This window comes from Prinia subflava, chromosome 3 (assembly GCF_021018805.1).
Source record: "Prinia subflava isolate CZ2003 ecotype Zambia chromosome 3, Cam_Psub_1.2, whole genome shotgun sequence".
Lineage (NCBI taxonomy): Eukaryota > Metazoa > Chordata > Aves > Passeriformes > Cisticolidae > Prinia > Prinia subflava.
In genome coordinates, this window is record NC_086249.1 from 20424238 (window position 1) to 20441475 (window position 17238).

The 17238-nt window shown below is 47.0% G+C and overlaps 1 protein-coding gene across 1 annotated transcript; it reads right to left on the reverse strand.

Annotated features, from left to right (window-relative positions):
* Positions 1-4496: 4496 nt before the first annotated feature.
* AICDA (activation induced cytidine deaminase) lies at positions 4497-6530 on the reverse strand (the record flags this gene model as incomplete). The annotated part of the gene is made up of 4 exons (XM_063393434.1): positions 4497-4798; positions 5351-5466; positions 5647-5917; positions 6366-6530. Coding segments are annotated over 4 exons (606 nt in total), but the record flags the coding sequence as incomplete, so codon positions are not given.
* Between the last annotated feature and the right edge of the window lie 10708 nt (positions 6531-17238).

The following is a 17238-nucleotide window of genomic DNA, read 5'->3' on the forward strand; positions in this document are numbered from 1 at the left end:
TCTTGTTCAGCTCCTTGGTACACAACTTTCCCTTGTAATTCCACACTCTGGAGGCATAGCTGTTCATTGGAAACTGGGGAAACAAAGTAAAAAGTCTCTGCTTTTCCTGCTGGAAACATGGAGTGGAATGGTGAGGTAGGAGATATTGAAAGCTCTGAGCTCTCTCTACTGGCAGAAGGCAAAAAGAAGATGCAGGTGTGTTGGATCTTGCAGCAGTTTTGAATTTGAACAGCAAATAATGTAGATCATCTGAATGAATCATGTGGGGAGCTCCATATGTCATGATTTCCAGCCTCTTCAAGCAGGAGCCCCACTGTGTGATCCCCCTGGGGAACGTGCTGATGCTGGCATCCACAGCATGCACAAATGATAACTTGAAGAACAAGGCAGGAGCTGCTGGGGACCGTGCCTATCTCCCAGTTTATTAATGCTTATAGCATCTTTTGGCCATGCCAAAATCTCCAGATGTTTAGCAGACCATGGAGACAGCCAGAAAAGCTGCAGGCTGAGGAAGCAGCTCCAGTCCCCACAGTATGAGAGTGTATCTAAGGCTGAGCACAGCTGGCTGGGGAGTGTCTCCTAGGTTAGTCAAATAAAACAACTCTAAGCAATGTATAGTGCAGATAAAGTTTTCTTCCCCCTGTCCAGGGCCTCGTATTGGATGTCACAAGTCCTCTTTCTGGACATTACAGTGTTTACTCTTTGTTTCCTTAGGGAGCAATCAAATCACCTGATCAACATGCAGTTTAGTACAGCAGGGTCTGTAACCATTCACGTCCAGGGCTCAGCCCTTTCCCACTGAAGGCAGGAGAACAAACTTTCTCTGGTCTATTTGGAAGCTTGCCAGTTCCAGGTCAGCCCAGTGAAGTTTTTTACACTAATTTTATCAGCCACAGTGAATTTGCAATCTGCTGTATCCCTTCTGTGCCCCTACTGAGCCTAGAGGTGGGTCTACCACACTAGCAGCTTTTAAAGGTAACCACAGAAGACAGCTGGTCTGCTCTCATCTTCTTCTGGCCTTCTGGACTGCTGAAAACATTGTGCCAGCTTGTGGGATAGCTCTGAAGGGTGAATTAATGACAAGGTTATAGTGAGGAGACATCAGCACCCTCCCTGCGCTGGAACTAGGGTGCAACAGCAGCAACAGCAATGGAGTTCTAGCCATATCTGATGCAGGTTTGGAAGCCTGAGGGGAAACCTGTCTAAGACAGAAGTGTATGAGAGGTTTAAAAGCCGAAGGCAGCCTTCAGAATAGTTGCCACCCTTTGGTTCCTCCTCATCCACTATGACCTCTGCTCTTGAAGCAAGCCACTTTCTCTTTCCCTGGCAGAGGCTCTGCTCATCATTGCTCACATTGCCTGAACGAGGGGTCTCTTCTCTGCCAAATCCCTTCATGTTTCTTCTGTGAACCAAATCTGACTTGCATCACTGTGAATATTTAATACATATATGATGAAATAATGACATTTCTGCTCGTAGGAATGCTAACTGGTCAGCGTTAACAAGGAGAGTAGAAAAATGAACCCAAAGACAATGCTGGACACAAATACATCTAGGCTGAAAACCCCCTGAAGGGACAAATAACAAGGGACCAGAGTCCATGACCCTGAAACCCCTTTCCATCCTGATTTCCAAATACCAGCATGCAGGAGAGGAAGAGAAAACAAGGAGGGAGAAGTCTTGTGTTTGCAAGGGTCTGGAGTGTGTCTTTGCATTGTTTAATGGCAATCTGTTTCTTATTATTGCAAAGTCCAAGGACACCGTGTACTGACCTGGAATAATACTGTGTGCAGCTGTGGGAATGATGTCAGTGTCCTGCTCCTCTGTGGACATGTTCTGAGGGTTGTTGAGAGACAGGCTTTGGGAGCTGTTTGAAGCATGGATCAACATCCCTTCAAGGCAACACCCCCAGCAGGGTGTCAGACATCCCTGTGCACCAGGAGATGGCAGCCATGCCCAGCTGTCCACAGCAGTCTCCATCCCATCCCGTTTCCTCTGTCCTCAAGGACCAATCTTCTACAGCTACCTGGATATGCCTGTGCCTTGTTCATTGCTGCAAACCATGGAGTGTTGATCAAGGGAGACTGGGGTTTTCAGCCAGCACCAAGGCCCCTGCTCTGGCTGTTCCCCACAGTCTGGGGAGGAAATGCCCTCCCAGAAATCACAAGACCCCATTTCCCACAGCTCAGGCAGCTGGGACCAGAGGTATATTTGCCACAGTCCCCTTGAGAGTTTAACTTTTGCCCAGGTGCATATAAAGGGGAGACACACCTAGAATAGCATACCCACAATCTCCATAAGTCTGTAAAGATAAGTGGTCTCAAAAATATATCATCAGTAGTGAAATGTTCACTATATGCACAGTCTACAATGCAAGAAAAATATCTTAGGTTAAACAAGTAATGTTACTGCATAACAGTCACGCTCCAGGGAGTTATTCTTGGCAGAGAAGCCTAGAGCGTTTGAGGTTGAATTAATTTAGAAAGCCAAATTAAAGAATATCTTGTAACAAACAATATGAATCAGTATTTGTGAACAGAAAAAATGCAGTTAAAACAATCTCATCCACAAAAGAACTAAATTCCTACAGTTGAATCATATGGATAATTCTGAACTCCACTCTGAACTCAATCCATTTTCAGAAGAATCTAAACATAGGATGTATTCTTAAAGTAGTTCATGATTCTTTGCATTTCTTTCTCCTCCTGTACAATGTCACCTGTTGTCATGTTTCCATGAGTATCTTCAACTCAGTGTTAGTCGGAATTTAGGCAAAAGCCAGTATCTCAACTCCTTTTTAAGAAAATGCTAATTTTTTCTAACAATTTCACTGAGAATGACAATGCTGTTGTACAGGCCAATACCAAAAGTTGAAAGAGAGAGATTCTTTATACATCTTTGCTTCTCTTCTTGTTTTGTGAAGCATATTGGGTCAGCCCTTCTGTGTCCAGTGTGGTTAATTATGACTCATGAATGGGCACAATAGGCTGGCCATCAATGACAGAAGCATCTCAAGTAATTTCAGTGATTTTTGGTAGTATTTCCAAAGTACCCAAACAATTTATCTGCCTTGATATGCTGGGTGACATTGTCAATAACCTCAAAGCTACAAGTATGAAGACAGTTTAATATTTCCAGGTTGTGCCTCTTCTTCTTGGACACATCAATCTTCTGTGTCCAATTTACCTCCTTCACCCACATGATACCAAAACAATGAAAAACCAGATCCTTGTTTGTAAGACCTTTATTTATATAAATAATATGCACCATATGAAACAAATATACAACACCATGCTTGCAAATTAATGCTTTGCAAAGGACTGTCATTGCTATTCCTGGCTGAAATTCCTCAAGCTGAGAGTTCCTCGGGAGCCTGAAGCTGTAGGAAGCTCATGATGCACCTGGTTGTGACCTCTCCTAGCAGGAGGAGGCCCTGGAGGAGCAGGGCTCTCTGCTGTCCTCCTGCAGCTGGCCCAGCACCAGAGGAGGTGTTCTGAGGAGCCTCCAGCCTTATCCAGAGAGAGCAACAGGGTGGAGCAGAGAACTTGCAGCCATCAAAAGGAAATGACAGAGCACACCCAGAGCGTGGGACACACTTAGCCTTGTCAAAGCCTCAAGAGGTTCGATTGGAGAGGGCAATCCAGCTGTAATTTAGGTGGTGGGAAGGTGGTGGTGAGCAGGTGTATACTATGAACCTGCATCTTCAGCTGGTAAAGACTGTGTCCACCAGATCAGGAGCTAATGGGGTCCCCTAGTGGAAACAGAGTGATTGCCAGGCAGGAGGATGGTTTGATTTTTGCCCCTACAGAAGATATCTGTCTACAGGCTAAAGAGATTTGTGTATGCCAGGATTTTTTTTTCTGGCCAGCTCTCAGTACAGTCACCAACTAGACATTGCTGACCATATTATGGACAGTAAAAGACTTGGAAAAACAGAAGACTTTGGGACTGTAAAGGTGCCTCCAGCAGAGGCAGATGGCTGGGGAGGGAGCATATTGCATGTCTGGTCTGGGGGGAAATGCTCAGTGGATGAAGAGCACTCTATACAGTGAGAGCTGTGGTGCTCTGCACACAATCCACTTAGACAGACCTGCTGGCTTCAAGTGAGGTTTTCAAGCTGAGCTACCAGGGCTGTTAAGGACTCACTTCAACACTCTCAGCTGAGCTTTCCAGTAGCTGGCCAACTTTGCTGTTAATACATAGGCTGCACCACTTCAGTCGTGATGGTTTTCAACTTCCTACCAACATCCTGAAGGACAAATAAACCATTTCACAGGGGAGGACACAGAACAGCTGAGTGTAGTGCAGCTCTAAGAGCCAAAAAATGTGCTCCCTGAAGCCCTCATGAAATGTGCAGTGCCAGTGAGAACACAGTCACATGAACAGCTTTGGAGGCTGTCTGTTCTCACCTGGGCAAGGCTAAACACAGAGGTCCATTTAGTGGATCACCTGGATTAGCTCTGCAGGGGCTGAGGGGAGGCAAATCACTCTCTGGCAATGTCACTGCAGTCCTGGGTATTCCCAGTTAGCAATGCATAAGGTGTGAGCCTGGGGAAGGTGTCTTCACAAGATCAGCCTAATTCTCCTTGGAAATAAAAAGTAAGGATAGTCTTATCTCTAGACACAGGGCTGGAAGGAAGATCGATATAAGGAGGGAAGAGGAGAAAGGTCTGTTGTAAGGGAGAGAGTTGGAAATGAAAGAACAAGTGTTGGTGAAATCTTCTGTTTGCTGATGACTTCCACTTCAAAGTCCCAGAATTTTAAAAGCGTCTCGTAAATCATCTACTTCATACAGCGGCTGCAGGACAAAATGCAAATGATAGGACAGTTATCAAGTGAGCAGAAACCCATATGAGGAAGGATGGCAGGAGATGGGATGAGAGGTGGAAGAAGGGGAAGTGAAAGAGGAGAGGAGAGGAGAGGAGAGGAGAGGAGAGGAGAGGAGAGGAGAGGAGAGGAGAGGAGAGGAGAGGAGAGGAGAGGAGAGGAGAGGAGAGGAGAGGAGAGGAGAGGAGAGGAGAGGAGAGGAGAGGAGAGGAGAGGAGAGGAGAGGAGAGGAGAGGAGAGGAGAGGAGAGGAGAGGAGAGGAGAGGAGAGGAGAGGAGAGGAGAGGAGAGGAGAGGAGAGGAGAGGAGAGGAGAGGAGAGGAGAGGAGAGGAGAGGAGAGGAGAGGAGAGGAGAGGAGAGGAGAGGAGAGGAGAGGAGAGGAAAGAGGCATAAAAGGTGTGGAAGGTGAAGACACATGAGTGAATGAAATGGCAGATGGCAGGGATGAGCAGCAAGAGCAGAGAGGAATTGTAGAGACGAATAAGCTGCGGGAAGAGGCACTGGAAGGAGAATTGGCCCTTACCAGGAGGATTCGTCGAAGTTTCCTGGCAAGATGGACAGAGTTTTCATGCAGCCCTTCCCAGCCTTTGAATGTCTGTTCCCTGTTCTCCACAAATGTGTTCCAGCAGTAGAAGAAATCTGTGCAAGGTAGAGGGGAGTTACAGGATGCTCAACAGGACACTGACCCCTCCTAGGATCACTACTCATCACACTCTGCATTATCTTCTCTGGCTCCTTGCTCTACCTTCTCCCCCTCTCCTGGGTCTTCCTAACGCCCCTTTAGTTCTCCATCATCTCTTTCTTGCCTGCACAACTCACCTTTGAAGGTCATGATGGCAATCTGTGCCCCCGCCTTGTGCAGGCGCCGCAGCCCCTCGGGCTCCGCCTTGCGGTCCTCGCAGAAGTAGAGGCGGGCCATGAAGATGCGGAGGGTCAGGTTGGGGTAGGAGCGCAGGAAGCTGGCGATGTGCTGGGCGCAGTCGTAGCAGGGGCTCCAGGAGGTGAACCAGGTGATGCGGTAGCAGCGCCCCGGGTCCAGGTCCCAGGCGGCGATGTAGCGCAGGAAGAGCACCTCGACGTGACAGCCCATCTTGGGGAGACGGGAGAGACGGGCAGGGCGTGAGGCAGGGGAGGGAGCAGCGGGAAGAGGGGCAGGAGGGAAGGGTGATGGGTGTGAGGGGGGAGAAACAAAGCGGGGGTCCTGTTCTTGGGTCAGCACACACACGGAAAGGAGGCACGGCAGTGCTCAGGGGCTAGAGAGGCACTGGAGGGCACCGATGTCGAGGGATGTACAAACGGGAGCTGAGCGGGAGGGTAGGCAGACTGGTAAAGCAGCAGGGAGTGCGGATATCTTGCTGGTAACACCCTCGGGGGTAGCACAGGGTACAGCTTTAGCCGGAGGCTGCACCCCTCAAACAGCGTGTGCCAGCACAGCGCCCAGGTGTGCCTGCACTGCTGTCACAGCCCTCTGTCCCCTGTGCCCCAGGCAAGCCGGAGCTGCAGGCACCTCAGGACAGGATGGCAGCGTGTTCCCGAACCTGGTTGCGCAGGTATCCGAAGTCCAGGGAGCAGGAGGTAGCGCTGTCCCGGCGCTTCACAACATAGCAGAGGTAGGTTTCACGGCGGCCCTTGGCCTTGCGCAGGTTCCTGAAGTTGTAGAGGAAGAGTCTCCTGTGCATGAGGATGCTGCAGGAGAAGACGAGAGAGAATTTACATTAGCCCCACCCTGCAGCCAGCAGTTTACCGTGCCTCTGTGGAGGGCTCAGCACCAAAAATAGCCTCTTCACATCCAAGCCTCTCGGTGCAAGAAGAGTCAGTAATTTGCATGAAATGTTCTAGGGAAAGGATGCAGACGTGACTCTGGGGATGAAGCAGGTGACCTTGTGAGTGGAAATGGTATGTGAATTAATAGTGATTAGTCAAACAGCAACTATGGCTGGGCAGAGTGAGAAAATATCTGAAAATATCCAGAACATGGACACCAACGAGGAAGAAGGGTGAAGGCATATGAGAAGACCTGTGATAATGAGAGGGTGTGGAGTTCAGTCATCAAGAGGTGTTATTTTTGTTATATGAAACCCTGAAAATCCACTGGGGCAAGGGACGGATCAAATTAGAATCTCTCCAGAGAAGACTGGACTGAATGTCTTCCAAGCCTAAAAGAAGAACAGTGTTGAAAGTGTGCAGGACTAGGGAAAAATGCCATCCAGTAGCTAATGGAATATATAAAGGGTAGGCATGCTGACACCTCTCCAGACTCAAGTACATTTCCACAGCAGACAGACAGCAGGACTGGCATGGGCCTGCTCCCGTGCCCAGGGATCCTGCTGGGGACAGGCAGCAGGAGCACAGGGAGGGTGTAAGGTAGCCATGAGCCATATCTAACAGCCTTGCTGCCAAGTGGAGGGACACAGGCAGCTGGGTTCATTGAGGTGAGATACTCACCTCCCCCGCAGCAATGCAAAACAGAAGTGAATAGGTTAAAAATATCACGTCCTTTGTCATCTTTTCCCACTGTTAGCTAATGTTAAGCACAAAGATGGGGTAAGTTTAAGAGATACTTAGCTGGGTTTTCAGGAGGATCACCAGTGAAGTGAAGGGGAAATCGGGTTTGTTAGGAATTTAAATCTGAGAGTCTAGGCACATACATGCACCCTTCATCTGTTTGCCAATGTCAGCATAAAGCTTGAGCACTGCAGAGCACTTAATGACCAACCAGCAGGCATCCTCTCTGCTCCTCCAGGAGCTTCTGACCCTGTGCACCCTGACACATGGCCACTGCATCACAGGTACTCATTCACACAGTCATGCACATCCTCTTGCCTTTTGTTACCTAGTGACTGCTTTGAGGTTGTGTGGCACTCCCTGCTGCTCCTCACCTGCATCAGACACACTCTCCCTCAGGCACCCTTGCTCCCCTGATTGTCCCCAGGCAGGCAAAGAGGAAGCACACACACACACTGTTATGCTGTGCTTTATGCAGGCAGGCTCCTGCAGAAGCACATCACGTGCGAGCGTGCCTTCTGTTAGAAGTCCGTAGAGAACACTGCACACACTCAAGAGGGTAAAGCATCCCCACTAAGTATTTCATTAAGCTCAACAACAGTCTGAGGCCATTCCTGGAGGTCTGTCCCCTAAGCACTGTTGCAGTCCTGCTCTGCTGGGCTTGCAGGTTGAGTCGGGAGTAGAGCACGACCTGCTCCCACTGCATTTCGTCACCGCTTTCTCCGGCTGTTCACACTGTGTGCCTGTTTCCCAAACCCACTGGATGTCCTTTATCATCTTTCTCACACTTGGAGCTGACTCACTTCCTACCACCTTAGATTCACCCTATTCCCCTGCCTTTGTACAAACACTTACAAATGAACACCTGTGTATATTCCTAACACACACACATATTGGTCTCCTCATAAAATTAGCAACCAGTAGTTCACTGCAGGTTCCTAAGTCTTAGATGTGTTACTGCAGGGATGGAAAAGACTGTGCCCTGTAACAGAGATGCTGGAGAGGGGATCTGTTCTGTGGTGACAGATCCTCAGATTGTCCAGAAAGGATACCCCAGAAAATGGCACAGGTGTGGTAGGCCAGGGGCTTGCAGAGCTCTTACCTGGGGTGTGCCACAACTGCAGGAAACAGAGCAGAGACACTGTGCACAAGGCAAGTGCTTGATGATAAAACATATAAGCCAGGTGAAAACCAATTACAAGTATGTTGATGTTTCATTAAAATCTATATGGAAAAATGCTTTTTATCACATCAAAAACATCAGGGAAAACAGACTTTCCCTTTTCTATTTTTTTAAATTTTGGGCAAAACCACTTGCTTTCAAAATGTTTCTGATTCTTCTTCTAATTGTCCCTTTTTCTCATCTCATTCCATTTTTCTCTAGTCAATGTTTTTGCCCCTGCAGAGTAGCATGTGGATGCAAATAAGAGCGAAGAACAAGAAATGACCCCAAACCACAGAAAAATAAAATTACAATCACTTAGATTATTTTTCAGTTTCAGAACAAATTGAAGACAATTTGAATCACAAAAGACATTTGTTCAACTAGAAATGTTCTTTAACATCAGTTCTTTTTCTCTCTTTCCTCCCGAGTTCACTGTCCCAGGGGTTTTTTTTCCCAGGGAGGATTTCAGAATAAGGCTGGTACAAGCAGAATAATGAATGAACAGATGTTGTGTGGAGCAATGGAGCAGATGTCAGGTTAGGTGTAAACTGCTGGATACACAGGCAACTCCTATGGCTATAGCACAGCTCAAGAGAAAGCAGCAAGGACACAGGAGGTGTGATCATACCTGGGCACTGAAGAAGCAGCCTGAAGAGAGATCTCCTCAAATAAAGATTCATGAAAGCAGAGTGAAGCCTCCTGAATGTGTGCATAGTATGCAGTTGTGGAGAGTGATTAGTCATAAGCTCACAGAGTAATTGCAGTGCAAGGAGAGAACTGAGGTGCTTAAGCAGCAGGTAGCATCTGACTGTTCATCCTTCTGTTATCATCCTTTGTTTCTAGAAAAGAAAAACAATGAAAGGAACAGAGAAATGCCACAAGAAAGAAATTACAGAAAGGGAAAAGAGTACAGGTGGCAGACAGTCAAAGAGAAAGAGCAACAGAGACACGGAGATGCAAGTTGCAAGAGCAGGACAGGCAAGGAGTGAGATCAGCAAGTCAGATGGGGAAAGGGATGGCAAACACCAGAGGGAAAGGAAGTTAATTCTGACAGAATTAATCTCATCTTTCATTTGAGCAAGAAACTAGAAGCACTCATTTTACCTGTCCATGACTCCCAGGGTCTCTCTCAGGTGATGGGATTACAGGGAGTTTGTCTCGCAGGCTCTGTCAGTGCAGCCCTCTGACCTGATGTACAGAAATGTGCACTGGCCTGTGTGTCCCCTCCCCATTCACCCCTATCTATCCCTGCTGGCTTTCATCGGGGTGTGGTTAAGGGAGGAGTTAGAAGGGTCTCTGGAGCTGCAGGAGCTGAAGAGAAAAGTGTTGAGATGCAAAGGGGCATCAGTTCTGAAAGATGCTCGGCACCCATTGGTCACCACCGCCCCTGCACTGCCTACTGGCCCCCCTGCCTGCAAAATTGTTCTGAAATAACATCAATAGCATAACAAGGCAGGAAACATTGTCTAGTGGTTAGAGGGGGACCTGAGAGTTTGTGTACCACTAGTGTGAATGTGTGTAAAACCACACCATCCCTCCAGGCTTCGCATCACGCAGCTGTGCAGGGACGGTGGTGACCCTGCCCTGCTCCACCACAGAGGCAGCTCTGTGCTGCAGCCTGGAGCCACCCTGCTGGAAGGAGCTCAGGGAACACCAAATCATGGCCAGGCTTTTCCCACTCCTCTGTGACCGCCTGAAAGGCCTGGCAGTTGGATGGAGCAACGCCGAAGCTGAAGACGGGAGTGAAAGGGACGCAGCCCCCAGGGTTCAGTGGGGACTGGCTGGCCTGATTTGGCACCTGAACATTGCCAGAGGTATCTGAGCCCTGTCACCATGCCAGGAGTGGTGGCAGATCTACATTACAAAGCTGTACACAAAGCACCAGTGGGGGGTGGCTCTGGGCCTGATCCTGCTGCTCCAGGTGGCACCAGCAGCGAGCTCTGCTGGTGGCAGGGTGACAGTCAGGACCCCTGACTGAGGTCTGCGCTGTCACAGCCAGGCTGGCACTCAGCATGCACACACTTTGCTCTGCCAGCAGTGCTCTGGGCTGCCCAGGCTCTGCTCCTGCCCTGGCACCCTCCCCTGTGCAGGGCTGAGGGACAGCTGAGGGATGGGGCAGTGCCTTGGGTGGGCAGGGCAGGAGGCAGCCAGGGGACATTCTGCTCCGTTTCTGCCTCAAGTGGTGCATGGCTGAGAAGCAGGGCTTTTGTTTACCTCATGCTAGGGTAGTTCTTCGTTTTTTCTCTGCTTGATTAACTTTCCTTATTAATTTTACCGGTTTTCAGAATGCTAAGGCTTTGTGAAACCAGTATATGCAAAAACATGCAAAGGAGAGATGAGTTGCCAGAATAGAGCACACTCTCTAGCCCAGCACTTGGGGAGGACTTGTTTTTGAGAGTAGGGAGTATGGCATACTCCAGGAAAAGGAGAAGAACTCCTGCAAGGCCCAGGCATGGGCTGTCCTACTCCTGAGAGCAATGCCTGGGTAGGACACATGCTCAATGAACACCCATTTCGGCAGCTGCATTGGTCTCAAGAACTGTGGCAATTATCCTCCTTGAGGATCTGGCTCCTAGTGTTTGACCAAAGCTAGAAGAGACTGCAATCCTTGAGAATCCCTGTCCTATTTAACAGGGTCTAAGAGAGCACTCTGGCTAATGAAACAGCTGTCCCCTTTCAGCCTTTACTCAAGTAGCACTTTGTAACAAATCTCCTAAGTCAGACCAACACATCACACTTTAATACTAGATTTTCTTTTAATAGTTCAAAGAAGACATTTGTTACACAGTACATCAAAAAAGAGAAAAGCAAAAACAAAAAGCAAAACACTCTGGGAAATATGCTTCTTAGAGATCACAACTGTGTGTTTCAGTCAATAAATCAAAGTAAATTTATCTTTATTCTTGTGCTGGTTCTCAACTTTCATAGGCAAAAGAGTGCAGAAAATTTTATATAAAATTTTCTGCTTTGAAAGGAGTCAAGAAATATCTCCATGTCCAGCCAGGTCTTCCCCATTAATTTAATTGGTGCAAAATTATTTTCCCAAAGGTTTTACATGTCAAGTCTCGTAAAACATATAACTAGATCCTTTCTCTGGTCCTGCTTGCAAGTGGAATTCGTCCTTCCATGTTTAAGACATGCTCTTTCCCTTAAATATTGAGAGTTTCTTTACTCTCCAGAGAGATGAAAAAGAAAGAATGGATGAACAAACAGATGAGCTATAATTAATGGCAAGTCTCTCTAGTCTAAACACTACTGCAGGCTTTCTAATGCCCTTCATTTAGACTGGTAACTCCCCTCACATGTGAGGTGCAAGTGCACAAAGTCAGTGGTAGAGATTCTCTATCTATCTGCCTCTATCTCTACTCCCCAGAGCAGAAACCTGCTGGTGTGGATGTTTTAGTGTCCTGTAGCAGGTCTAGGGGACGTTTCAAGAGGGACCTTCAGTTCCTGTGCAGTTCTGCCTAAAACAGGAGCTGCACTCTCTTGCCACAGCAAGATTTTGCTCATTAGCAGATGTCACCCCTGCTCTGGTTAAAAAAAATAGTAGTTTGGAAAACTGTGGAAAGGATGCTGATCCCTGATCTGGTTGCTTGTCCAGCCTTCTCCCTGGCTGTAGATTGCCAAATCTATTGCATGTGTCAAAGACATGCTGGGAGCTAATACACAAGGAGATATGCTGACCACTTCTGTTTTCTGTCCTTTCTGCTCAATGAAAACATATTTGGAGAGGGACCTGAAGACAGGAGAGGAAAATACTGAAGATGTCTCCGTCACTGTTTCTGATCAAAGCCCAGGTCAGTTAAAGGCTGGTGGGGAAGGCTGGAAAGAGTCCCTGTGCTGCTGTGTTTGGAGTGTTATCTAGCAAGAGACACTGCTCCAGCTTTTTGGGATCATGGAAGGATGTTCTAGCACCCCTCCAGGTTTCTTGTGCTCAGGGCTTTATTTTCTATCTTGGAGTGAGAACAGAGAAGTTACTGCTGGCTGCAGAGCAGTGGTCAGGTGTAAGGTGGGGTGAGAGGAAGAATGCCACCATTACTTTTATGAAAGATTCAGAAAGCAAATTACCAAGAAATTAGACAGCAAAAATACAGTGAATAATTTAAATTATCTAGCCCCAAAGCAGAGGAGAGGTTGCTTGTTTAGTCAACAGGAAGTCACGTGTTGGTGCATACCATTATAAATATATATTTATTTTTTCCATTCATCCTTTGCTCAGAAATCGCCTTTTGAAAGTAGCGCCTCTATCACCAGTTGGTTGCTTTTACACTGAACAAAAGAAACACAGGCACCTGCTTCCCCTGGCCTCATGAGAAAACTTCAAACAGAAGAACTTTCTCCACTCCACAAGTGCTGAGGCACCACAGCCACTGACTTGCACAGAGACCCTGATCAGGGGAATGGTGGAGCTCCCTGCAGTCAGGCACTGGCAGATAAAGAGGCTGTTATGCTCATATTATGAGCACATAGAACACGCTCACTTAATATGAGCACATACTAAGTGTGAGTCTATAAATCAAAATGCTTCTTTATTATTTGTAATTAACACACATTACAATGTGTTCACAAAGATTCATCACCCTCTTTAGAATGACAAACCCAACACAAAAGTAGTGCATTTGCTCACACACCTCTGCCAGGCACACCACTCCCATTGCTCCAGTCCTGGGTGCAAAAAAAACCTCCACAGCAGATGTAGAGCAGCTTGCTGTTAGGACCTGGGGCAGAGAGCCTTGTCCCTAGCACTGCCAACTCATCCTGTGATGCAGCTTTGGATGCCCTGCCTGGGGAGAAGGTTTCAGCAGTTGCATTGCAAAGCAGAGATTTTTGCAGAATATGCAGCACCACAGAGATATATAAAAGCTGTGAGGATGTGTGTGAGGTCTGCCTGGGGTGGACTTCACCAGAGAGGGGTGGTGTGGTGGTGGGGTTTGCAAATGCAAAGCCAGAGCACTGTGGGGTGGGTGTCACGGAGGCTGCATCTAAACTAGAGAAGAACAAGGATCCCAGGTTATGAGAAGGAAGGGGGAAGTAAAAAAGGCAGGAGTTCAGGATTTGTGGGATGGTGGGTTTACAAAACTTGCACTGCTGCATGCTGCAGGATTGTCAGTGATGCCACTGATGCAGAATTGAGGACATCTGGTTGCTGGGTGTGCACTAAGGTTATATGTTATTGTGTGTTTTACTAGTAATTCAGCTTTCCAGGCTTGCACTGCAAAATCTTTACCTGGAGACTCGACCTGCAGTTTATTTTTGTTTCACTGTTTGAGCTTGTTTTGGTGCTGGAGGACAAGGCAAATTAGAGTGAAACTATTGAATTGAGTAAACATTTTTTAACCGCAGCCCTGTGAGTGCTTCTCATCTTGCCCTGCAGCTCTCTGCCAGCTCAGCCTGGGGCTCCTTATAGGAACTAATAATCCTTAATTCTGGCCCTGTGACCCCACAGTTATCTTCTCTCCCTGCCTGTATTAATACCCTCTACCATGTCTCTAGGCCACAGCACTTCCAGCCCTTGCTACCAGAGACTGATACATGCTGGGATCACCAGCAGGAAGGCAGGAAAGGGGCTAGATTGGGTTGAGGTGTTTGAGACCTAGTGAATGTCTTCCCCATCATGAATGCAGATGAGAAATGTGACCAAAATCCACATACTTATGCTAAATGTCCTCTAGTGTGTTCTCTGGCTTGAGGCCGTGATGTGATTGGGAGCTTATCTCATTTAAACTAAGAGAAACAGACTCTGTGATGGAAGCAGAACGTGCCCTTCCCATGTTGAGAGCTGGGGGTAAAGTACCTACCAGAGCTGCTTGCACCCTGCTGCTTCCCATTGCAATGCCTGCAGCTTCAGTCTCCAGCATCCCCTGCCCGTCCCACTCGGCTCCTGACTCTGCAGTGACCTGGAGAACACCCTCTGTGAGCTCAGGGAGCTGCAGGCTCTGTTCCAGTGTCACTCCATTCTCTTACAGCTCAGCCCCCTGCTCTGGGCACCACACACCCTGCTTCAGATCACATCTTCTCCTCCTCAGTGGAAGTCACTGGCTCCATATCTCTGCAGTCATCTGCTAGCCACAGGGAGAAACTTGGTTTTGCACTGCAGTTTTTCACAATGAGGCTCACCTTCTAGCTGTGGTTATGGTTTTGCAAACCAGTGTTGCCTGTGATTAGCTCGTGTTTGTGCAGTGCTGCAGCTCTTGCTACTCAGTGCAAAAAGAGATTGCACCTGGGGCCTGGGTGGTAAATCCTGATTTTAACTTTGCTGTTGTCTTGGAGAAGTACTTTGTTGGAGAGAAAGAGACAGAAGTCTTGGGATTTGAGTAAAAAATCGTGTGTTGGATGTTCCTTGGCTGTCAGTTGTGTGCTGAGAACCTTGCAGTTGCACAAGGTTTCCTTGGCTGGAAGTCCTCATGAGCATCTCTTGATCTTGCACTCACATACACAGCCCAGGTAATTTCGTTTTGCCAGTCTGTGCTCAGCATGAGGACACCAGGCCCACTCCTCTCTTCCATCACTTCTGTGCAAGTACGGGTAAGGCACAGGCAAATTTACGTAAGGGTGCCTAGCTTGGTCCTGTTCCAATTTGGAAAATGGGGAACAAGGCCAGAAAAGCTTTTAGATTGGAGAGGCAAAATCCATTGTGAAGCAGTGCCTCTGGGGACTCTCAGGGAACAGAAATAGCAAGGAGGTTTGCAGAGACTACAAAGAGTTCACTCGCCTTCCTAAGCTGAACCAATGAATGACTACAAAGAGAGCAGCTGATAGACAGTGGAGCCAGGAGAGAGGTGTGTGATGACAGTGCTGGGCTCAGGCAGAGCTGATGGGAAAATCACTGGTCACCACAGCACGGAGAGTCTCAGGAGCAACTACACTCACACTGCACCAGGCAGAAAAGAAAAGCTTTTGAAGGTGCCAAGAAGGCAGCAGAGGCCAAGACCCAGCTGGCCCTCGACTGGCACTGCCAAGGAGCTTGGATTAGCTCTGGCTGTGAAGGAAGTCCCAAGGAAAGCCAAGATGCTGGCAGCCAGCATGGCCAAGAAATAGCTACAGAATATGAAAACTGACAGACCAAAAGAGGCAAAGATCCAGCTAAGGGCAAAACAGTGAAACCCAAGGCTACCAAAACCCAAGCTGAGAAATTGAAAGTGACCTCAGGGTGAGAAGGTGTTGCACAAGAAGTAGAGGCTATGTGAGCATAGAAAAATTGGTCAGATGCAGGAACACAGGCTGCAAATCCTTTAATTGAACCACTGATTTTTTGTCATCTTTTGCATTTTTAACACAATTTCCCCAAAGGAAGAGAATGGATTTCAAAAATTTTAATGCCTTGTTTTGCAATTAAGCTTGTGCTTTGTATTAATTAAAAGTTTCTTCTTGTTATTAGCTTGAGTTGTCTGCAGCAATATTGTAGGGGAGGCAGATTTTGCTCAGAGATGCACAGCAGAAAGAACAGAGGCAGCAGACAAAAGATGCAAAAGGGAGTTTCTGATCTGACATCAGGGAACTATTCTCCATTTTAAGTGTGGTGCAATATTGGAACAAGTTGTGGATTCTCCCTCCCCTGCTGTATTTTTCAAAATTCACTTGGACAAGGCTCTGAGCCATCTGAGCAGCTTTGAAGTTAGCTCTGCAGGCTAGCTTTCAGTGTAAGTTTATCTGTGATCTTAACTGGGAACATATACTATCTCAAAAAGCACATTTATTTAAAAAATTGCACAGCTTAACCTACATTCATTCTTATATTTAAGCAGGTGAGATCTGACATGACTTATTAGTTAGACACACTGAATGACATATGCTTCTCTATTACACCTTTTTGCTAATTTGTGACCAACTGTATTTGTATGGAAATTGCAATCTTAGTAAAATTCCCCAAACTGCATTCTGATAGATAATTTATTCATTAAAAGAATTGAATATTTTTCACAATTCACTTTTTAAATATACTTTAGCATACTAGCAACAAGGACATGCTGTTTGCATTTTAACTGATATAATTAGTATTATTGAACATGTTTTTGTTTGCAAAAATAATTTATACTGATAGCAAAAGTAGACAATCAAATATCTTTGTGGTATTTCCCACACATTTTTAAATACCTTTTTTTAATGGACTAAAATCCACCTCGCTGTTTTGTGGGAGTTTATTCCAACTTGCTTCATTACAGGGGATAAGGATGGCAGGGTACAGAGAAAAAAGCAATATGCTAAAGATGAGAGAACAGGGGGTGAAGAGATTCAGAACTGGAGTTCAGATTTCCTGTGCCCCAGTCAAGGAGCTGTTCACAGCTGGACAAATGTACCCTGTCACAATGTCACCATGCAGTGTCAGGGGTCAATACTACAGGATCATGTACTTAATACCTCCGGAAAAAAATACCCAACTTTTTTTTTTTTTAAATTAAAGCTAAAATCTCTTTTGCTTTCAACCCAGCACGGAGTTTTTTTCTTTGTGTAGGAGACGTGCTCTTTTTGGGTGGATGGCAAGGACCAGTTCCCTCTGTGAAGGACAAGCCCACACGGCAGCCAGCAGTACTTCCTTGAGGGATCCTTCCAAGCTGAGATGCCCAATGTCAACGCTCTTTGTTCACACTGTGGGTTCTCATGGACAAGATTCAGGCAATAAGTTTCAGGAGCTTCTAGGTGACATCCCAGCTACTCCCAACAGCCCTCCCATGCTTGTTAGCTTCACATGCCCAGCAGTGAGGCACTGCTTCAAACTGGGGAGCAGACAGGGGAGCACTGGC